This window comes from Citrus sinensis, chromosome 2 (genome assembly GCF_022201045.2).
Source record: "Citrus sinensis cultivar Valencia sweet orange chromosome 2, DVS_A1.0, whole genome shotgun sequence".
In the NCBI taxonomy this organism is placed as follows: domain Eukaryota; kingdom Viridiplantae; phylum Streptophyta; class Magnoliopsida; order Sapindales; family Rutaceae; genus Citrus; species Citrus sinensis.
In genome coordinates, this window is record NC_068557.1 from 22,819,814 (window position 1) to 22,841,169 (window position 21,356).

The 21,356-nt window shown below is 37.6% G+C and overlaps 5 protein-coding genes across 5 annotated transcripts; 3 read left to right on the forward strand and 2 right to left on the reverse strand.

Annotated features, from left to right (window-relative positions):
• Positions 1-1,312: 1,312 nt before the first annotated feature.
• LOC102628803 (ubiquinone biosynthesis O-methyltransferase, mitochondrial) lies at positions 1,313-5,145 on the forward strand. The gene is made up of 9 exons (XM_006492185.4): positions 1,313-1,681; positions 1,794-1,883; positions 2,309-2,387; positions 2,854-2,931; positions 3,191-3,239; positions 3,953-4,002; positions 4,162-4,311; positions 4,738-4,818; positions 4,938-5,145. The coding sequence occupies exons 1-9, from the start codon at positions 1,413-1,415 to the stop codon at positions 5,040-5,042; spliced, it is 951 nt and encodes a 316-aa protein (XP_006492248.1). The 5' UTR covers positions 1,313-1,412; the 3' UTR covers positions 5,043-5,145.
• Positions 5,146-6,331: 1,186 nt separating this feature from the next.
• Positions 6,332-8,710, forward strand: LOC107175842 (uncharacterized). The gene has a single exon (XM_015527622.2). The coding sequence runs from the start codon at positions 6,332-6,334 to the stop codon at positions 8,708-8,710; it is 2,379 nt and encodes a 792-aa protein (XP_015383108.2).
• A 1,117-nt stretch (positions 8,711-9,827) lies between these two features.
• Positions 9,828-11,590, reverse strand: LOC127900334 (uncharacterized). Its single transcript, XM_052434974.1, has 7 exons — positions 11,315-11,590; positions 11,077-11,229; positions 10,884-10,988; positions 10,603-10,800; positions 10,344-10,514; positions 9,927-10,258; positions 9,828-9,852 (listed from the first exon to the last, which is right to left on the reverse strand). The coding sequence occupies exons 1-7, from the start codon at positions 11,588-11,590 to the stop codon at positions 9,828-9,830; spliced, it is 1,260 nt and encodes a 419-aa protein (XP_052290934.1).
• A 2,416-nt stretch (positions 11,591-14,006) lies between these two features.
• Positions 14,007-18,380, forward strand: LOC102629069 (citrate synthase, glyoxysomal). Its single transcript, XM_006492186.4, has 13 exons — positions 14,007-14,403; positions 14,520-14,700; positions 14,827-14,912; positions 15,105-15,209; positions 15,619-15,681; positions 15,824-15,933; positions 16,145-16,264; positions 16,345-16,420; positions 16,587-16,660; positions 16,774-16,894; positions 17,244-17,341; positions 17,425-17,548; positions 17,970-18,380. Exons 1-13 carry the CDS (start codon positions 14,152-14,154, stop codon positions 18,099-18,101), a joined length of 1,542 nt encoding a protein of 513 aa, XP_006492249.1. The 5' UTR covers positions 14,007-14,151; the 3' UTR covers positions 18,102-18,380.
• A 260-nt stretch (positions 18,381-18,640) lies between these two features.
• On the reverse strand, positions 18,641-19,534 carry LOC107174345 (putative CCR4-associated factor 1 homolog 8). The gene has a single exon (XM_015525155.3). The coding sequence runs from the start codon at positions 19,532-19,534 to the stop codon at positions 18,641-18,643; it is 894 nt and encodes a 297-aa protein (XP_015380641.1).
• Positions 19,535-21,356: the final 1,822 nt, after the last annotated feature.

Here is a 21,356-nt window from a genome sequence, read left to right on the forward strand (position 1 = left end):
AAAAAAAATTGTGTATTTTTGAAAAACGGTGAAAAAACGGGTGGATGGTAGATAATTTCCCATAATAATATGGGTAAGTGGTTTAGATCCCTTAACATACTTACAGTGTGAGCACATTATAATTATTATTTATCTGATAATTTGTTTTGAGCCCAAGATATTTAGGTTGTGCCATAACAGAACTATCTAAACAGTGTTTCTTGATATTTTGTTGTTGTTGTAATAATTGAAATCAATTTAAGACTATATTATCAATGAATGATGATCAATTCCCACAATATGGTGGGCTACCATTTCTGAGAACAATCAAACAGGATTTCCTTTTTAGAGGAAGAGAACAAGCAAGTAACTTTGAAAAAATGCCCAGAAGCGCACTATTTTTTACCCTCACTAGCAATAAAGAGGAAAATAGTAGAAATTAATGTGTCTTTCTGGGTCAGTGACTACTCAGTGGTCACACCCAACCACCCATTTCTCATGTTGAATGAACCTCTGCAAAGTGTCATTAAAAATGTGTCTTCCCAGTTTGTCATGTAAGTTCGTTTTGGTAACAACTGCCGCGTCCGTGAAAGTGAAGCCATTTACATCAAAAAAGGGCCTCTTCATACAAATTAGGTTAATGACTCAAAAACGTGCGATGGGCAAAGGCTTTCACATCACATTACACAGAGAGTGCAGCACAGGATTGAGAATGAGTGGGGTGAGGGGGGAGACAATGATACTCTGAATTCTGAAATGCATAAATGTAATGTTTAGAAATTTGACAGCAAAAGAAATTGGGGGGGGGATTGAGACAGCTAAAAATATCTGTCACTTTCTCACGTGGGAAGACTGCCAAACTTGCGTAAATTTTCAGGGGACTCACGTGGGAAAGCTGTACTACTTCAAAAATATACATTACGTTTACATTTGGAAATTACATTTTCACATTTACATATTTTTTCTTCCTTCACCTTTTGGCTTTTGCTTTGCTTTTTGTAATAATTTTAAGTTCTTTGCCAATTTTGATGCCCCCAAAAGTAAGCAAGCTTCAAAATCTTGCTTATGTCATAGATGCTTGAAAAGAACAACACTATGCATACGTATATTTTGAATTGCATAAATATATTGTCTTTTTGCCTAATTTGTGAAGTGAAACTGAATTTTTTTTTTTGTTTGGGGTTTAAAACAAAGTGGGTTTTCCCCATTGTTTGTACGCCCATTCAGAATGGACCCAAGCTCAAACAAGTAAGGCCCACTTTGTTGTGAGCCCGCGCCCAAAGAGTGTGAAATGGACACTTAGTATTTAAATCTCTAAGTACACCCGCCGATCTGAAAAAACGGTGCTGTTTCTCGATCAGAGGCATCGACGCGCCGAGTCGAAAAAATACATCGAGAGAGAGAAGGAAAGAACGAAAGAAAAGAAAGAAAGAATGGGTTCAAATTCAATCTCAAAAATGGCGGCGAGGCATCTCCGTATTCTTAGCGGATGTAACGGAGCTCTTCTCAGTGTCAGATTCTTCTCAGATTCCACTCTTGCTCAAGAACCGATTGCTTCAACGGCCATCGATTCAGCTTCAGTTTCGCCTTCTATTAACACAGCTGAAAATCACAGCCAACTCAACAACAACAAGAAACATTCAGCTCCCTCCTCTTTGAAACATGCCGAACTCGCCAAATTCTCCGCCATTGCTGATACCTGGTTCAATTTTTCTCTCATTTTCTGGTTAATATTTGCCGCTTTTCTATTTGATACGTGTATTATATGGATAATTAATTATAAAAATATTTTCTGTTATTGTTATCAACGTTAGGTGGGACGCTGAAGGGCCGTATAAACCATTGCATGCCTTGAATCCTACCAGATTGGCTTTCATCCGCTCCACTCTTTGTCGACATTTCAGGTTCATTTTCATTTGCCTCTTATTTATTTACTTGTTAAAATCAAAATCTACGATTTTTTCCCCCATATTGTTCTGGCTACTGTTAGCTTTAACTGTTGATACTTTTAGTATTCAAAATAAATATGGATCACCGCCCAGAGTGTCCATATTTTAGCTTCTTTTAATGGAGTTAATCACTTAATTGCCTTGCTATTAGAAAAATTCCTTAGATTGTTCAGAAGTAGCTTTCTATGGCAAAATTACGTTTTGGCAGAGGCAAGTTTGGTGCACGGTTACTTGTTTCTTTCTGAAGGGCCTCTGTTGATTTGGATATGCCTTCTTTCTTTGCATTTATTATATTTTTCTTGAGTTATCTTTTATTATAAGAAGTGAAATTTCTCTCTCGTCCTTATTCTTTTGATTCTGATTGGTTTTCCTTGTTTCAGGAAAGATCCTTACTCTGCTAGGCCATTTGAAGGACTAAACATTGTTGATGTTGGGTGTGGAGGTGGAATCCTTTCAGAGGTATTTATTTATTTATTTAGTTTGTCTTTCCCTCACTTCAACTGCATCCAGAAAAAAAGAATACATTGTTTATGGGGGATTTCGAGTTCTTTCGTGATGATATATAACATTCATGCATTCCTTTGTTTTTAATTTTTTTAGCATGATGGGTTTCAGCAATCACAAAACTGAAGTCTACTTTTTAGCTTCAATCCTGTATTTTTAGCTTCAATTATAGAGTACAAAATCGCTGACTGGGTAGATATATCTTATTACTGGTTATCTAACTCGCAAAATTGGCTAGAAGTTGATGCGAGGAAAGTTGAGTGGTAATAATGTTGTCAGGGAACGTAGGTATACACATGTAAATTTTAGCCATTTTCATACTGATTCATTTATTATTATTAATTTTTCACTGTTATCATAAAATGGTTTCCAATAAGATGTTGTCTTCGGCTAATATTTATTCTTTCCGTTGCTGCTTCAGCCTTTGGCTCGAATGGGAGCTACTGTAACTGGCATTGATGCTGTGGAGAAAAATATCAAGATCGCACGCCTGCATGCTGTATTGTCATTTTCTTATTTAGATCATGTCAAATTGATATGAATACATTTATATTTTCTAGCTAATTCTGGATTTAACATTTATTCTTTGCTGATGAATGTATGAAACTCAAATTGCCCCTGGAGGCAGTATTCTTGAATATTAAATTTCTCTAAGCACTATCACTCTAAATTACAAATTTTAATCTTTATATATGGGTTATATTCATTTTGCTTTCACTGATAGAGTTTTCGATTTTAACATACCATCTTTTGGACAGGATTTGGATCCAGAGACTTCAACTATTGAGTACTGCTGCACAACAGCTGGTATATGCCAATCTAGTTCATCTCCTCTGTAGCCTGTAGGTCAAGCTTTCTAGTAATCTCAATTCTACATGCATTTAAATTCTTATTGCTGTGTTTGCAAATCTATCTTTCTTAATGGGTGGTTACATCCCTTTGTGTGGTGAACATATTTGTGAGGATTGATGCTTGATTTTGTGCATTTATGCATTATGAGATCACAGTTTGGTAAAAGTTCTGATGAGAATTGATACCATTCTACGTTTCTGCTTGAGTGCAGTACCTTTTTGGAGTTTGTTTTGGTATTGCCATGTTATAGCTTGTTATAGATTGCTTTGCTGGTGCTTTAGTTTGTTAATGCATGTATGATTGAGGTGCCAAAGTTTATTAAAATACGTTTGCTACTCTCATGTCTTTTTCCTTCAAGCATCCATGAGAAAAACTTGAGGGCATTGTAAGCGATTACTTAGCAGTGGATAAAATCATAGAACTTGTAGTGATGTCAATATATTGGAGAGGAATGTCATACATGATTTTGGTGTGCTGATTGACTATGATATGGTGATAATTTCTACATCAAAAAGTCAAATGGTATCTTTATTTCCCCAGATATCTTTAGTTAGCTATTTATTGGTTCTGATTTTTCGCTCTAGAATGATTAATAAGTTTGGGTCATTCTTTATTCCAATACCTTTTATGATTACTTGTTTATTGCATAAATATAATTGAATGGACAGAGAAGCTCGTAGAGGAACAGAGGAAGTTCGATGCTGTGATTGGTTCAGAGGTGCTCACTCCCTTACTCCTCATCCATCCATATAATTGTATAGTGTATATGTATCCATGCATGTGTACAGTTTTTCTTGTGAAGAATGAACATATTGTTTGCTCAAGTTTATGAAAATTGCTTACAACTTTATGGCCAATTTGATCATTTTCACTTCAGGTAATTGAGCATGTAGCAGATCCTGCTGAATTCTGCAAGTCTTTGTCTGCATTAACCGTATCTGAGGGAGCTACAGTGATTTCAACAATAAATCGTTCTGTGAGAGCATATGCAACTGCCATCATTGCAGCAGAACACATCCTCCATTGGGTATTATTCTGTTGCTCATTCAGGCAGTGGTATCTGTTGATTTGCATTTAGGGGCATATCTCACATCATAGAATATTCTTTGCCTTTAGATTTCTCCATCACCTGAGATGATTCATCTCTAAACATTTTGATTTGTTCATTTATGAGTTCCTGTCAAATTCACTCTCATCAACATGCAGCCTTTAGTAGTGATATGATTTTTCAGCATAGAAGTTATTCAAGCTTACTATTGGTTGTATTTAAATTTTCATCTCATAATTGATAAAATGGATTATAGCTAAAATGAAATGTTTGATGATTTATTTAATAACATTTAACCATTGTTTCTATTGCTGGTCTTGTCATTAGGCCCAGCTTTTCCTCTCAAATCTTTCTAAGTGTGGTCATCATGTTAATCTGATGTTACTGTATGCTTGATTTGTTCAGCTTCCAAAAGGTACACATCAGTGGTCAAGTTTCCTTACTCCCGAAGAGCTCGTGCTAATTCTACAACGTGCTTCCATAGATGTAAGCCAAATATACACATTTTTTTTTTTCGCTTGGGTTGCTCGCTTTATCAACTCACACTCCTTGCATTCATGTCGCTAACATTTTTTTGACTTTGATGATTGGGTTTATTCATCCAGGTTAAAGAGATGGCTGGATTTGTGTACAATCCTTTAACAGGAAGATGGTCTCTATCCGATGACATTAGTGTGAACTTCATCGCTTTTGGTACCAAAAATAGCTAGTAACAGATAAACTCTTCTGTAGTAACACTCTCTCTAATGCAGCTAATGCTGTGTAATAAATTTTGCTCCCAATCATTTAACATAAGTTTTTTTGGTTAAATTATATTAGTTGAGCCGCCGGCTCAAGTTGCAACCATCATAAACCACCCACCACGCTTTTTGTGTTGTATCGTGTTAAATCGTCTAAGTGATTTTCTTGGTAATGATTAAAAAAAAGAAAAAGAAAAAACAATGTCAATGTTTAGCATCCCTAGGATTTGTCGACTTGGCAACGATCAAGTATTATCTTATCAGCCGCGTCACATTGGGCCCCGCAAATAATTACGAAAGCAGCATTGCAGAACCTTGTGAGTTGTAAATTCACGTTTCCAGAAGAAACACTATGGTATGGTGTGACCAATGAAACTACCTTCACTTCACTCTGTGGATCACGACAACTTCAGCCGTTGATTCGGAGAGCATCACGACGCAATGCTGCTGCTCGGGCAAGAAAATTGACAGGTTTTAATTAATTAATAAATAGATAAGGTTTCGAGTAAAAACTTTTATGACATTAAAATAATTTCCATATCGATAATACGAAACACATTGCCTACGGGGCAGTATTTTTAAGGGAAATTTACAAAAATAATCATTAATATTTTATTATTTTCGTAATTAATCCTCTCAATTTTTTTCTATCAACATTAGCCAAACACAAGCCTTTCTTCCCAAATTACCCTTCTTTACAGAACAAAACCAACATTGTTTCTCCCATCTCGCCAAACCAAAAGCAGTTTTTCATTCTTGAATCATCAGCCAACGGCAACCGCAAAAGACAACTGTGAAAGTGATATCCGATCATAATCTATCCAGATTCAACACAAATCGACATCACTTACTGGTATGAATTATTTTTTGAACTTACTGAACTCAGTCGGGTGAATCTGAATTTGGCGACAGGCTGCCTGTCGCAGCAAAACTTGGAGATTTATTAAAATTGTATTATTTTAATTAGGACTGAAATAAATTTTTTTTTAATTTAAGGCTTAATGGATTCAGTTGTACTTGAATTGTGTTACGATGGTTGGTGGGAGACATTAGAGAATGGCTGTATGGAGTACGTGAATGGTAAAAATCAAGCTTTTTTGGTTGGAAAAAATTACCTGTTTGATCAGTTATTGGCAAGAGTATACGAGGTGTTAAAAATAAATCCTAATGACTATAGTATCACAATGAAGACAACTTTGAGGTCTAGTAACACATTATATCGTATATGTGCAATGCCCATGGATATATGTGATGATGAAATGGTGAGGGTTGTGTTGCATATGGCATCTGACGTAGCTAATTTTGGATGCATTCCTATATTCGTGACCACATCACCTCGAGTTCCGAGCGAAGGTATTGAGCCACATGTCGATACAGAAACTTCGTTTAGAGCAAATATGTCTGGCCCCGATAATGATGAAGAGGTGTTGCCAAGGACAATATCGCTGCAGCAATATTACTCTCCAATCCACGACAATTATGACAACATTGATGATAATGGCGTTACGTTACAGGATGTTGGAGCAACGGTATTTCCAATAACAACGTCGTTGGAGCAACAATATTCTCCGTATCACAACAATGATTTTCGGGACAATGATGATTTTCATAATGAGACAGAGGGGGATAATATTTGTGCAGAACCTTATAATAATACAAGGCGGGGCACTCGTTTCAATAATGATGGTGATGATGGAGGAGCCGGTCCTTCGAATGTTCCGTCGTTTCAAGATGAGGATGAGTGTGAAGACAATACTCCTGTGAATAACAGAGGCAATAGACCTATTCCTTCTATGGTTCGATCGAGAAGGAGAATTGACCCCCTTACAAGTCTTGCTCCAACTTTACCTTCGAACATGGTTGCTCCAAGCTTTGTTAGTAGTTGTGACTCAGATGATATCAGCGTGGGTAAGCTATTTGCTGAGAAGAATGAGCTTATATTACAACTACGCAAGGTGGCCTTTAGAGATAAGTTTGATTTCAAGATTGCACGGTCTACTACGACACGTTTCGAGGCTCACTGTTGTTCAGAATCATGTAAATGGCGTATTCGAGCAACTAGAAGTTCGAACGAGCAACATGTTCCTTGGGTGGTGAAGAGAATTGATAATGTACACACTTGTCATAATGAGGTATTGGTTGATGGACGTCATCAAGTAAGGAGCCGGGTTGTCGGTCATATTATTGCAGAAAAGTATATTCAAGATAAGAGGATTTATACTCCCAATGACATAAGAGCAGGTATGCAACAGGAATACGGTGTTCAGTTAACATACCAGCAGGCATATAGGGCGAGAGAAGTTGGTCTTGAAATAGTACGCGGCAACCCTGCAGAGTCATACAACTTGCTCCCTAAATACTCTCACGTACTAACTACAGCGAATGAGGGTACAGTCACTCACCTCGAGCAGGATGGAGATGGTAATTTCTTGTACTATTTTGTAGCACTCGGATCTTCCATCAAGGGGTTTATGCAGTACATTCGGCCTGTCATTGCTGTAGATGGTACTCATCTGAAGGGATTATATCGTGGAAGCATGTTCGTGGCAACATGTCTTGATGGTAACAATCAATTGTATCCGTTAGCCATTGGGATCATGGATTCAGAAAATAATAATGCTTGGGAATGGTTTATGATGAAGTTACATGGAGTGATTGGTGATAGACCTGAGTTGGTAATTATCTCTGATCGATGCACTGCCATAAGGAGAGTCGTTCTTAAAGTATTTCACAATGCAACTCATGGCGTTTGTTTTTACCACGTCAAAGGTAACATTAAGTCACAATTTAGAATGTCCAAAGCTCTTTGGGATGAATTTGAACCTGCCTTTATTAATGCAGCAAAAGCATATGGCCACGAGGAATTTAAGAGACAACTTGAAGGGTTGTGGATGATCCACTCGGGTGCGGCTGATTACCTAGAAAATAATGTCGGTACGTGTAATTGGGCAAGGTCTCAGTTTCAAGGTAGGAGGTACAGCATTCTTACCACCAACATCGCGGAGAGTGTTAATGCTTTCATGAGGGAACCTCGAAAATTTCCTGTTACTCATCTTGTTGATCACTTCAGGAAAACATTGCAGCAATGGTTTTATGATAGAAAAATTGTGGCTGAATCAATGACTACTCGGCTAACAACATGGGCGGATGAAATAGTCACTGAGAGGAGAACTATAGCTGAAAGAATGATAGTTCGGCCGGTGTCTCCGCATCGCTTTCAAGTTATAGGCGGTGGGCTTAAGGAAGGGTTGGTTGACTTGCAAAAGAGAACTTGCTCCTGCAGAGTGTTTCAGCTTGATCAGCTTGTGTGTGCTCATGCAATTGCGGCGTGTCTAACACACCGGGTGGATTTTATTAACCTTTGCTCGGACTTTTACACTACAGAATCGTTGGCGATGGCTTATGCACAACCAGTGGAGCCAGTTGGTGATGTGGCTGATTGGGAAGTTCCAGATGAAATTCAGGAGCTGCAGGTATACCCACCAGTTGAGGCACCGCCACCTGGACGTCGTAAAGAGCGCAGAATACCCTCGGCTGGCGAGGACGTTGACCGGCGAACTGTAAGATGCGGCCGGTGTCATGAACTTGGCCATAATCGTAAGCGATGTAAGAATCCTATTGTGTCGACTCGAAGTTAGTTGTATTTTGTGTGTTATTCGTTGGTTAAAACTATTATTGTTTTTGTGTTACGTTGGTTAAAACTGTTATTGTTTTTTGTATTTCGTTGGTTAAAATTGTTATTATTCATAAAACTTTATTTTATTTTAAAGTTCAAAATGTGAGGCATTAAAATTATATAAATTTCAACATTGAAATTACTACATAGGTCTACAATATAATATCGTCATTAAATATATCAACCGCAATCTTCTTTCTAAAGTACTCGACATGACTAGCGTTAAACTCCAACCTAAGCCCGAACATTAAATACATCGTAACCATCAATACAAAAACACCGCAATCGCCAGTGCCTCTTTCTTGTTGCGGCGCGCTCTTAACTGCGATAACTTTCCACGGGTCTTCACTCCGCAACTCAGGTCGTATATTGTAGAAGCCAACATATTCCAACCATCGAGGGAATATAACTTCAAGTGGCTTGAATTTCAACTTGTACCTTTTGTCGTCGCGAAATGTGAGTAATGAGTCATAAATCCAGACTTTATTTTTCCGAAAGTCAACTCGTGTTAGTACCCAATGCGCGCCGTCCAAGTTAACAGGGATGAGTAACTGCATATAAAAATTAAAAAACATGTTCGTTATATATGAAATTGAAATACAACAAAGAAAAAACAACTCCTCGAATATTTTCAGTATAGAACATGTGAAATGTAATAAAATACATACCATATCGACATCCGTCATTGATTTTGACATTGTATGCTGTCGCCCACAAAGATAACTATTCAAGCGGTCGTCGAATACCATTGAATCGACTGCACAATTCCCGTTATTCCATAACTGATTCAAGAACACCTAGTACATAGATAACCAAGAAATGCATAAATTAATAAAACTTAAAGGCAATAATTAAAGAAATTAAATAGTATTTATAAGTTTTGTCGGCACGTTACCCAAAAAAATGTGTCCGTATGTGTGACACGTTGGAGTAAGGCATTTGGATACTGCCGTTGTTTCTCGCTAATCAAGCGGAGATACTCGTGAATATGCTGTAGAGAAACAGAAATATTACGATTTTAAAAAAAAAATTATACACAAATCCACAACAGTATACACCACGAGGAAAATATAAATACCTCATCGCCTAGCCATGCCATCGAAGCTGTCCCCAAAATTATTTGAAAGAATGACCGCGGGTGCTGGATGTTCCGGCGGACTCTGATATCACCAGTGAACCATCGATCAAACTCAGCAAACAAACTAGAGTCCTCAAATCCTCTCAGTGGATTTACATCCACACTCGTATTCATGTCAATCGCATGCTCCATGATTTGGGGTCGAGGTAACCTCCGGACGTTCTGTCCTCGCCTGACCGGAGGAATCATGTAAGGACTGTTATAAACATACGACGGTATGTACACGCGGCCGAACTTACTAACGCCCGGAGGCACCTCTGTGAACACCTGCACGCTCTCCCCACTAACATCCCCGTAGAAACTAACCAATGACGTGGGCGTAGACAAATTTTCATTGCCCACGTCAGTATACACTCCATAGTCATCCGGGGCCTGTACAATCGCCAAAAAGAACATATTAAATAATTATCAAATTAAAAGTTAAACGAACATAATTATTTAATTTAAATTAGCTTACCGCATACGAGCGTGCAGTGGGAGAATCCTTATTTGGACGTTTAGAAAATGTGTCGATGAAGCCAACAACGGTTTCTTTAAAATCTTTTAATTCTGACTTTATTTCATACACGTTACGATCAATCTTATCCAGCCGTCGTCGTACGTAATCATTAAACTGCTTTGTCCTCGACTAATACAAAAGAAAAAAATAAAACTTTAGAATAACAATAAAAAAATAATAACAACCAAAGTGAAAAATATCGTATATTATTTATAACCTCAGAATCCCGTGCGTCATCAGAGTTGTCTGTTTGCTGCGGGTGGTCATCAACAGTCACCTCATCTTCAAAAGTGTCATGACGCTGCTCAAAAGTGTCATGACGCTGCTCTGGTATTGGGTTTGGTATGTTGTCATGATCGTCATGCTCGTCCGATTGTCTTGTAACCGACGGCATCGTGTTGATTAAGGGTTGGTGCTATATAAAGTATCATTTAAAATTACTAAATGAAAAGTCAAAAATTTCGATAAAAAAAAATTTTGTACTTACAGTATACCGACCTTATGAACCCAGTCTGGAATGCTTAGCAAGTAATTCTTCACAGAGAGCCAATATTTTCTGCTACTCTCTTTTGAATTTGGCTCAAGAGTTTGTAAAACGTCCGTCTGCCATAAATTTAATTGAAAAATTTAAGTAAGTATACCCAACTTAAATTTAGTAAAGTTAAAAAAATAAGTAATACATATTACTTACAAGACGAGATTCGTCGTTGAAGAACGAATAAACCTCCGCAAAGTTGATTCTCGAAGACGCCATAGGCTTCCATTGCAGAATGCGGGGAATCTTACTCTTCGTTTTGACGACCCATGTTGATGGTAACCCTCCGATTGCTTCATAAATCCAAGCCTACAACAACCAAAGTGAAAAATCAAATAAAACAACTATCAAATATTTAATACTATAAAACTTATTAATAAACAAAAAAAAGCACCTGCACCCCAGACGTAAATCCGTAAAGATTGTATTTTTCAATATTATGATCTGGATTTTTCAACCGAATCTTCTTAAATTTCTCGTCTTTTTCGAATAGTGCATTGTCAAGACTCTCGTAAATCATTTCCCACGACAATAGACCCCATGGACGCTTTCGGAAGTACTGAATATCATCAACTTGGTCAAGCCAATCGAAATTAATTTGACAGTGATTTTTTCTTGCATTTAGTACTCTGTCCGCAAAATAAAACAGCGCAATCTTTAATGCGTCCATATCGTCTATTTCCTCGAAATTCAACTCCTTAAATACTGAAATACAAGTATGCAACCCAAGAGGGGGGGTGAATTGGGATTCTAAAAAATTATTCAATTTATTAAATAAAAACTTAATACAATTATAAATCAGATTCAAAGCAATAACAATTAAGATGATCACAATATAAAAAGATAAGGGAAGAGGGATTCAAACACCGAGATTTTTACGTGGTTCGGCCAACCTCGCCTACGTCCACGCCTCCAAGCTTTCCGGGCTTGAGGATTCCACTAAGCAAGCCTCCAAGGCTTCAAATGCTTACACTTGACTTCCAAGGTGTCAATGGACATTTACAACAAGAGATTATCCCCAATCTCTTAACCCAAATGTATCCCAACACTTACAATCACTCAAAGTAAAAGATTACAAACTGTTTTGCCTCTCACAATATATAAGATTACACAATGATGCTTAATATGTGAGTAGATGAAGCAAGAATGTGTTCTAAGCTCTATGAAGATTGTATTCTCAAATATTAGCTCAAAATGGTCGTGTTGTGATCAATCTTCTTTGAATTTGAATGAGCTTATTTATACTTGGATTTGAAAATCTAGCCGTTACAAACTGTCGGACAGAAAACGGTTCGCCGTTAACCATTAACGGTTAACCGTTTCGGTTGGTCAAAGTTACCGTTGGGCCAAATTTCAAATAAACGGTTTGCCGTTTAGGATTGCCCTTTCGCCGTTAACTTCCAGAGACCTGCAAGAAGAGCATTTGTTATCCATTTACACTAAACGGTTAAGGACTTGCATGAAGTAACGTTTCTGGATATTATCGGTTGACCGTTTAAAATAAACGGTTTGCCGTTTGGCTCCAGTAACCTGCACAACAATTCAGCCTTATCAGTTTTCGTTAATCAATGCCAGATGAGGACAGCCTTCAATTCTGGACGTTATCGGTTAACCGTTTAAAATAAACGGTTCACCGTTAGGTTCCAGTAGCCTTCCCATCTTGGGTGTTTTCTGTTTTTCATAAACGGTTAGAGGTTTAGGAAATGTGTTACTCTCTGCCTTTAATCGGTTAACCGTTTAAAATAAACGGTTCACCGTTTATGACCAGAATTGCAATTTTAAACAAGTTTTTGCAGAGAATTTCTTTCTAATTTGAAAATCCATCTTTTATGAAGAAATAAGGCAATGATTAGAAGGGTTTTCGTTTATTCAGAAATAGCTCCAATATTTTTGTCAAAATACATTTAAAATTTGTTATCATCAAAATCAATATTATTAACATATTTATGTTAACAAATACGGCATCAAATTGCTTCACATTAATCTTACGATGCACACCACCAAAATACGTATTCCGTAGCCTCTGCTCCATTTCATCATTTTTTTCATTGGTATCAACACCAAATGAAAGTCCAGTAACCAAGCACCATTCGACAATTGACAAGCGAATCAAATGCTTACCAATTTGAAACCATAACTGATCCTCACGGCTATCTTCTTCATGGGCCACTTGACGCAGTAAAAGATTATACAAAATTACCCCACTAAATGGAAAACTTCGATACTCCAAGAAATGCCCAAATATATCCTTTTTGAACATACTCAACTGCCGCTTTGTTAATTTTTCCTCGATAGCTTTTACGACCGAAGATAACATACACATGCTCGAAATTCGACCAGGAAAGTGATCAGCATAACGAAAATACATCTTGCCTACTTCAATATCCGGTGATTCTGATTTCGCCATGTATCTGTAATATTTATAAAATTATTACATTATATTTACAGAAATAAAAAATTAACTCGTTAAAAAAAAAACTCTAATTTTCTGGTGCGACAGGCAAGCCTGTCGCTCCAAAAAACTGGTGCGACAGGCCCTCTCGCACCAAAAAATTGGTGCGACAGGCGCGCTGGTGCGACAGGCGCGCTGGTGCGACAGGCGCCTGCCCAGCGATGGGCGCCGGCGCGCGCCCTGCCCCCCTCCCTTCCCACCCCCAAAATTAAGCGCAATCACTCCAAAATCAAAAACAGTACTCCCAAACACCACCAACCACCACCAACCACCACAAACATCATCACCACCATTATCAATCTCAAGCTATAACTATTATTATTCTAAAATCTCATTTTAAATTAATGAAAATAAGAAAAATGACTAACCTAGGTTTTGTTGAAGGTTGTGGATCGTAGATCGGATGCCGGTGAGAGATGGAGCCGCCGCCGACGAGGGTTGATGTCGCCGCCGATGATGGGAGTTGGATCGGTTTGGGAGAGATGAGAGAAAGGGAGTGTTGGGGAAGAGATGAGGGAGGGGTATTTTGGACTCAAATGTTGTTTAATGACTAATGTTGATAGAAATATTTTTGAGGGGTTAAAATGAAAAAAAGCAAAGTTTTTTTGGTTATTAGTGTAAATTTCCCTATTTTTAAAGAGAGGTAATTTGACCAGATTAGCTTAAAGCTCTCTCAATCAAACTTGAAGGCAAATTCATTTATTCAATTTGTATTGACTCATTCATCAACCGAATCAATTGGACTAGAGCTCGTTTTATCTAGTTTTGCTTCAAAAACAATGGCGCCAAGCGTAGAATCATCGTCGGCCGTTACAGCTCGTGGGCGGTTGGCCGTACTGACAGCTCATTTGGCATCAACCGAGTCAAATCAAGGCAGGCTCATCGAGCCATGGTGCACCTCTGCTCAGTCCATGGTACCACCTCCGGGAAATCTCAAGGGCAGCTTGACCGTCGTCGACGAACGAACCGGCAAAAGATACCAGATACCTGTCTCTCAGGAAGGCACCGTTAAAGCCACCGACTTCAAGAAGGTTGTAGTATTACTAATAAAATTCTTTTTTTTTCTTTCTATAAGAATTTTCGATTTTCAATTAGTATATTTATAATTATCGCTTTGTTTGTGAATTTGGTGGATTTACATTTACAGATAACAACAGGAAAGAACGACAAGGGTTTGAAACTGTATGATCCGGGGTACTTGAACACGGCGCCTGTGAGATCATCAATTTGTTATATTGATGGAGATGAGGGTATCCTTAGATACAGAGGCTACCCTATTGAGGAATTGGCAGAGTCCAGTTCTTTCTTGGAAGTCGCTTATCTTTTGAGTAAGTTTGTTCATGTTTTTGCTAATCTTATATCATCAATATGAACTTTGTTTTGCTTACTAGTTTGGATCAGTTGGTGTTAATTATGTTGGATTAAATCTTGTCTTGTACTTTTTTTATTCTCAGTGTATGGGAATTTGCCTTCCGAAAGTCAGCTGACAGACTGGGAATTTGCTGTGTCTCAGCATTCTGCCGTGCCACAGGGAATTTTGGTTAGATTTTATCATTGTCTATTTATTTATCATTTTGTTTTGCTTGGACTCTTGTATGGTTAGTTATATATTTCATGGTTTCTACGACACATGAACATGAGCGCTACGACACAAAATGGATATGAAATACTCACATGGATATGGATGTACTTTTTTTTTACAAGTTAGTATGTACTCGTATCTGTTTTGTAGGATATTATCCAGGCAATGCCTCATGATGCACACCCTATGGGAGTGCTTGTCAGTGCTATGAGTGCTCTTTCTATCTTTCATCCTGATGCCAACCCTGCTCTCAAAGTAAGTTAATGGTTTAAATTTAGAGTTTTAGGCATTGGATGCTCTTTATATGAGATGCGATGCGTAGTCCATCTATACCACGTGCATCACTTTTTTTAGGCTTTTTTAAGTTCTACCTTCTCCGTGCATTTCTGGTTGCTGGAAGTTGCCAAAACATTCTCATCATGTAGTTTTTTCATTTGTAGATGTTATGGATGTGTTACAATCCCATGCATTATCAGAAAATTTAATCTATGGAAAGCCTTAGTTTTTAGATAAATTTTGATATTATAATTTCTACTAAGTGACCTTATTAGTGCTTTGACCCTTTAATGCTCTAATGTTTTTGCTAGAGATTTATGTGTGCTTTAAATTTTTGAGAAAATTTTATGGTGCTATGAGATTTAATATTGGATTATTTTATTGTCAGGGCCAAGATATTTACAAGTCGAAACAAGTGAGGGACAAACAAATAGCACGTATTCTTGGCAAGGTTATTCAGTTGAATATATTTCTACATTATCTTTATCCTTCACCGAACTAATATAATATCACTATCGTCAATCTTTGTTTTCTGTAACTTGTCCACTTAATTCAATCTGTGAGTAAATTTAAATTAATTTTTTCTTTTGCAGGCACCAACCATTGCAGCGGCAGCTTATCTGAGGATGGCAGGGAGACCTCCAGTTCTACCTTCAAACAACCTTTCTTATTCAGAAAACTTCCTATACATGCTTGATTCACTGTATATTCTCTGCTTTCTTTTCCTACTCTTTCCAAAGGGCTATACTCATGCCTTCATTTCTATTAGATTCTTTATGAAAGACTGAAGAATTCAATTTTAATGCTTTGACATCGTGATGGATTTTTCTTTTGACCCAATTTTTTCAATAATGTTCAAGTATTGGATAGGGGCCTCCTTGAAACTGAATAAGTTTCCTCTATAAAACCTGCAGAGGTAATAGGGCATATAAACCCAATCCCCGACTAGCTCGTGTGCTGGATGTTCTCTTCATACTACATGCTGAACACGAAATGAATTGCTCCACATCTGCTGCCCGTCATCTTGCATCAAGGTAGGCATCTAAGCTCTTCTGTTAAATGAATAAAGCGACATCCACATTGTTTTGTTATATGCTTATGCCTTTATTTTTAGTGGTGTTGATGTATATACCGCACTTGCTGGCGCTGTTGGAGCACTCTATGGTCCTCTTCATGGTGGAGCCAATGAGGTAAGCATGATAACTTGTTTTATCTTCATAATATATTCCATGCTCAAAAGTTGAAAGCAGTGTTGTTATGGTTAATTGAACTGCTCAATGAACAACAAGAAAGTATGTTATTTCAGGGGAATTAATTCTCTCTTCTTTAATATTTTTTGACCTTTTTGATTTTTAGGCTGTGCTTAAGATGCTGAATGAGATAGGTACAGTTGAGAATATACCCGAGTTCATTGAAGGTGTGAAGAATAGGTAATTGTTATTTACTACTAAAATCTGTTAATCTGTTTCTGACAGGTCAGGTAATATATATATATATATTTCCTCTAGCTTTTCTGATTGTCATTGCTACTTTATTTTTTCAGAAAGAGGAAGATGTCAGGTTTTGGGCACCGCGTATACAAAAACTATGATCCCAGAGCAAAGGTCATTAGGAAACTAGCAGAGGAAGTATTTTCCATTGTTGGCCGGGATCCTCTTATTGAGGTACTTTTCTGCTTTCAAATTTTGCTTAGACTTGTTCCTCCACATGGACAAATACCAAATTATGCTTATCCCTGAAAGAAAAAAAAATAAAAAATGCGTACTAAATCATATTTATCGGTGAGGGAAAAAAACCTGTCTTTTCTTATTTGCTCATTTCAACTTGTCTCAAAAGTGATCTTCGCCACAGTTCAAGTTAATAGAGCTGTATGCTCTTTTGAACTAATTTTGATTATGAGAGATTTGTGTTAGTATGCAATTACTCAGACATGGTATTCACTTTGGATTTTCTTGAATGTGTTTACATATGGATGATATTTGTGCAGTTACTGAGAGCTTATTCTATTTGCAGGTTGCTGTTGCTTTGGAGAAGGCTGCACTATCTGATGAGTATTTTGTTAAGAGGAAGCTATATCCAAATGTTGACTTCTACTCTGGGTTGATATATAGGTACGAATGATATTTTATTAAAATTACTCATTGTTATTACTTCTGTGTGTAAAATGGATTAAAAACTATTACTCTGTAATTAGGGCAATGGGATTTCCAACGGAGTTTTTCCCTGTTCTATTTGCCATCCCACGCATGGCTGGGTACTTAGCACACTGGCGAGAGTCCTTGGATGATCCTGACACAAAGATAATGAGACCCCAACAGGTTAGTTCTTTAGTTAATGAAATTCCACATGTGATCAAATACATACAATTTTCAGTGGCGTACAGTTAGGATGCATCTCTGTCTACAAGTCTCAATAGAATGAGGTTAGGATAAGACTTTACTAGTGCTGAGAGGTGAGAGGTTACTTTGGTTGTGAAATTCTGCTCTGCAATTGGAAAGAAATCAAAAATAAAATGTAGGACAACGAAAGAGTTCTCAGTTTGTTTTTCTGGGAGCTATCGCTAAATAATATGGTGAATCGGATCGCTACCTTTCTAAAACTCAAAACCGTTTCTAATTTCAATTTATTGTAGAGATACTGGATATCCTCATTTTGTTTTTCTAACGGAGTGTGCTGATTAACCTTTTTGACTCGGGTGACTTTAGCTGTTTGTTTATTTCTCATATTGCTGTTTTCCAGGTTTATACTGGTGTATGGATGCGACATTATATGCCACTCAAAGAGCGGATGATAGAGAAGAATGCAGACAGGCTTGGACAGGTGTCTGTTTCAAATGCCACAAGACGAAGACTCGCTGGATCAGGGAATTAAATGTTTTTGGCTTCATGAATAAATATTCAGAGAAGAAAAATAAATGACATGAATATTATAAAGAAAAATAATAATTACAGGCCTCTGGTTTTCTGTTTGAATATCTTCTACAGAAGTAGCAGGTTCATATGTTTTTTGGTTCCTTGTACTGGTAACATAAACACACACGCACACTGTGTATTAGGGGAAACTGTCGTGTGATTCTATATTTGGAATTTCCAGAGCTGCTCTTACTCGATCATGCAGTAGATATTTCTTTCCCTGCGTGGTATTGTTCCACTCTCTCTCTCTTTAACTTTTAGATTTTTAGTTTTCTTTTCATTCATTTACTTTCTTGTTTTTACTTCTTAGCCATCAAATTGTACAACTTTTAATACACAACAAAATATAACATGAAGCTTTTAGTATATCTTACTTTTGCCAAGAGCTTTTGGGAGTTTGAAAAAAGCTATGTAAATAGAAGATAACCATAAGAAAAACAGAAGGGAAAAAAAATTTAAAGTCTGTGTAGAACTTTATCACACATATTTACATCAAAATCAAGCAGGAACATAGTAACTTAAAGCAAGAGGATGATGAAATTGTGTAGGCACAAGCAGGGGCTGAGGAATCACCAAGGGCTGCATATACTGAAACATCATAATCTCTGCAGGCTTACTCTCAATTCTCGAATCCAATCCATACAAGAACCCATCAAACGCACTTTCCTCAAGCTCATAGCGGTTCTTCATCTCTGCAAACACAGCAGCCGTGAGCAAGCTGTCGGACCCGGCATGGTGCGCGCCTCCGTGTCTCTTAACATTCAAAATCCTAGCAAGCTTTGATAACCCCAGCTTCAGGCCCTGTAATCCTTGACAATATCCCGCGACAACTTTAATATCAAAAACACTCTGGAAAAACAGAGCAGCAACCCCAGAAAAGGCTTCGGCTGTCGGCGGCAATGCGTCGTTGGTAAAGATTTTAACCAAGTAAGCTACATCATACAAACCATGGAAAGTGACCCACTTGAGATTCTCTCTGTGTTTGGACAGAACCTCCAAGAATCTTGGAGCAAAAACACACCTGGGAATCCCATCCTTCCGAATCTTGTCAAAATCCAAGCCGCTATCCTTCAAAAGCTGAATAGAATCACCAGCGTGAAGGTCTTTCTTGAGATCAAAGTCAGAGAAATTGAATTCAAAAGTATAGCTGATCTTGCCCTCGTTGTCGGAGAGAGTAATGCCAAGTTGAATGAGGTGGGTGCAGTCAACGTTGAACTTGAGATCATTGTAAGACTCAACGGCCGGTGCGTTTCTGGGGGTGTTGCGGAGGAAGCCCGGGAACTCGGTGTCGATGGATAGCACGTTGAAACAATTTAAAAGCTTGTCAAGAAAGCGCATCACGATTTCGAAATTTTCACACCAAACATTAAGAATCTTGCTCACTACGGCCATGGCTAAAGAAGTGGAGTCTCTTTGTCTCTTTGGTGGAGGCACTGCTTTGTTTTTGGTTTGTTGATTTTGTGAGGAAACAGAGTCCCAACTTCACTCTAATATATAGTGTTTGTTTCCGTTTCAAATTAGTGTATGCGTGTGTGTGAGTAAGTTCATTTATTTACCGCGTGACATACGGACAATTCCGATTTCAACAAGGTGTTGTCTCTCTGTTTCCATTTTGGATTTATTTTATAATCTTTATTATTTTGGAAATAGATTCCCCTCAATCTGTGCCTTCCGATTAGTCTATAACCTTATCCCATATAATAATATATATACACACTAAAGAAATAGTAATGCTATTTAATAATAATGAAAAAAAAATACTCGCCACATTAAACTCACCATTGATTATTATGTTACTTAATTTTAAAAATAAGGGGAAAAAGAGTCATCTAATTTTCACTTCTTGTCAATTGTCATGTAGGTTAGCTTTAAATTGAAAACATTATATTCATTAAAAAAAAAAAGAATTATGTAAATGGAAAAATCAATTGGATCTTAACTGTTAAATGTGTTGTCACTCAGTCCAGAGGTACGGCTTCTTTCGCGTTTGTTTTTTGTTTTTTTTGCCCTTCCCTGTTCATTATCATGTTATAATTTTTGTTTGCTGATCAAGTAGATTGAGAAGGAATAAATAAATTATGGATAGACTGATCAAAGACTGAACCCAACTGAAATTGCAAATTTCCATAGTTATCTAAACTGGTTGTTACTAGAAAGGAGTTAATGAGGGGAGGGAAGTCATGAAAACTTCTTCCGTTATGTTGATGCTGAAATCTAGTCGTCCTTTGCCCGACCTGATCGTTCCACCAACGTTTGTGTTGTCTACTGTTGAGTGTTAGAAAATGCATATTTATAAAGGAGAAAACCGTCATTTTACATTTTAAGTCTTACTAACAACCCTTACTTTTATATATTTAACCTTCTTGTGATTTAATTGCATGTGTTTTATTTTAATTAAGTATTTTATGTATTTTAGGGGCATTATAGTCATTTCACAATAAAGGAGAGATCAGACGGCAAAACGGACATCACTTTTGAACTCAGGACGGTCGAAAACCTTAGGAGGAGCATAAAAGGAAAAATGGCACTATTCACATGTACGGTACTATTCACGTATACGGTACTGTCTACGTTACTGTTCACGACACTGTTCACATAGACGGATCGATGACGTGGCATTGACCGATGATGTGGCATTGACTGATGAGGTGTCACGATCCTGTTGGGCTAAAATTCTTATGTACTGTTGATGGTGACGTGGCAGCATATCAGTGGACGAAAAATCTCGTGTACGGTGCATGCATCACACAGGATTATTTTCAACCAAACCGCGTTACTGTTCATCCGGGTCAAACCGCGTTACTGTTCAAAGTCGGGTCAAACCGTGTTACTGTTCATCCGCGTGGTCAAACCGTGGACTGTTGACTGATGACGTGGCGCAATCCTGAGCGTCCAAACTGTTTTTAATCCGATGGCCATGATTTACTCCATGTATCTATAAAAAGGGGGCCTCCCCCCCCTAATTTGATATCTCTGAATCCATTTTTGGGATCCATTTTCTGTAATTCTCTCTCCATCTTGTATTTTCTATGTATTTTAATAAATTCCCATTTTGCCCCTAGTTCAATTATGAGTGGCTAATTTTCTTTCAAGCTTGGGTTGAAGGTGAAGTCTCAACATGTGTCATGGGCTTAATTTGGTAAATTTACTTTCTCTTCCCCTCTAGTTTTTGTGGATGTTTTGACTTCTCGTCGACAAATAATACTAATATTGT

Excerpts from the sequence above, each read along its gene's own strand:
- LOC102628803 (XM_006492185.4), top strand. The coding sequence starts at position 1,413 with ATGGGTTCAAATTCAATCTCAAAAATGGCGGCGAGGCATCTCCGTATT. Across the intron at positions 1,884-2,308 it reads ACTCTTTGTCGACATTTCAG|GAAAGATCCTTACTCTGCTA; the intron begins GTTCATTTTCAT and ends TCCTTGTTTCAG. Across the intron at positions 2,388-2,853 it reads GAGGTGGAATCCTTTCAGAG|CCTTTGGCTCGAATGGGAGC; the intron begins GTATTTATTTAT and ends TTGCTGCTTCAG.
- LOC107175842 (XM_015527622.2), top strand. The coding sequence starts at position 6,332 with ATGGTGAGGGTTGTGTTGCATATGGCATCTGACGTAGCTAATTTTGGA.
- LOC127900334 (XM_052434974.1), bottom strand. The coding sequence starts at position 11,590 with ATGGACGCATTAAAGATTGCGCTGTTTTATTTTGCGGACAGAGTACTA. Across the intron at positions 10,989-11,076 it reads TCAACGACGAATCTCGTCTT|ACGGACGTTTTACAAACTCT; the intron begins GTAAGTAATATG and ends AATTTATGGCAG. Across the intron at positions 10,259-10,343 it reads CCACTGCACGCTCGTATGCG|GCCCCGGATGACTATGGAGT; the intron begins GTAAGCTAATTT and ends GCGATTGTACAG.
- LOC102629069 (XM_006492186.4), top strand. The coding sequence starts at position 14,152 with ATGGCGCCAAGCGTAGAATCATCGTCGGCCGTTACAGCTCGTGGGCGG. Across the intron at positions 16,265-16,344 it reads GCCCGTCATCTTGCATCAAG|TGGTGTTGATGTATATACCG; the intron begins GTAGGCATCTAA and ends CTTTATTTTTAG. Across the intron at positions 16,661-16,773 it reads ATTGAAGGTGTGAAGAATAG|AAAGAGGAAGATGTCAGGTT; the intron begins GTAATTGTTATT and ends TTATTTTTTCAG.
- LOC107174345 (XM_015525155.3), bottom strand. The coding sequence starts at position 19,534 with ATGGCCGTAGTGAGCAAGATTCTTAATGTTTGGTGTGAAAATTTCGAA.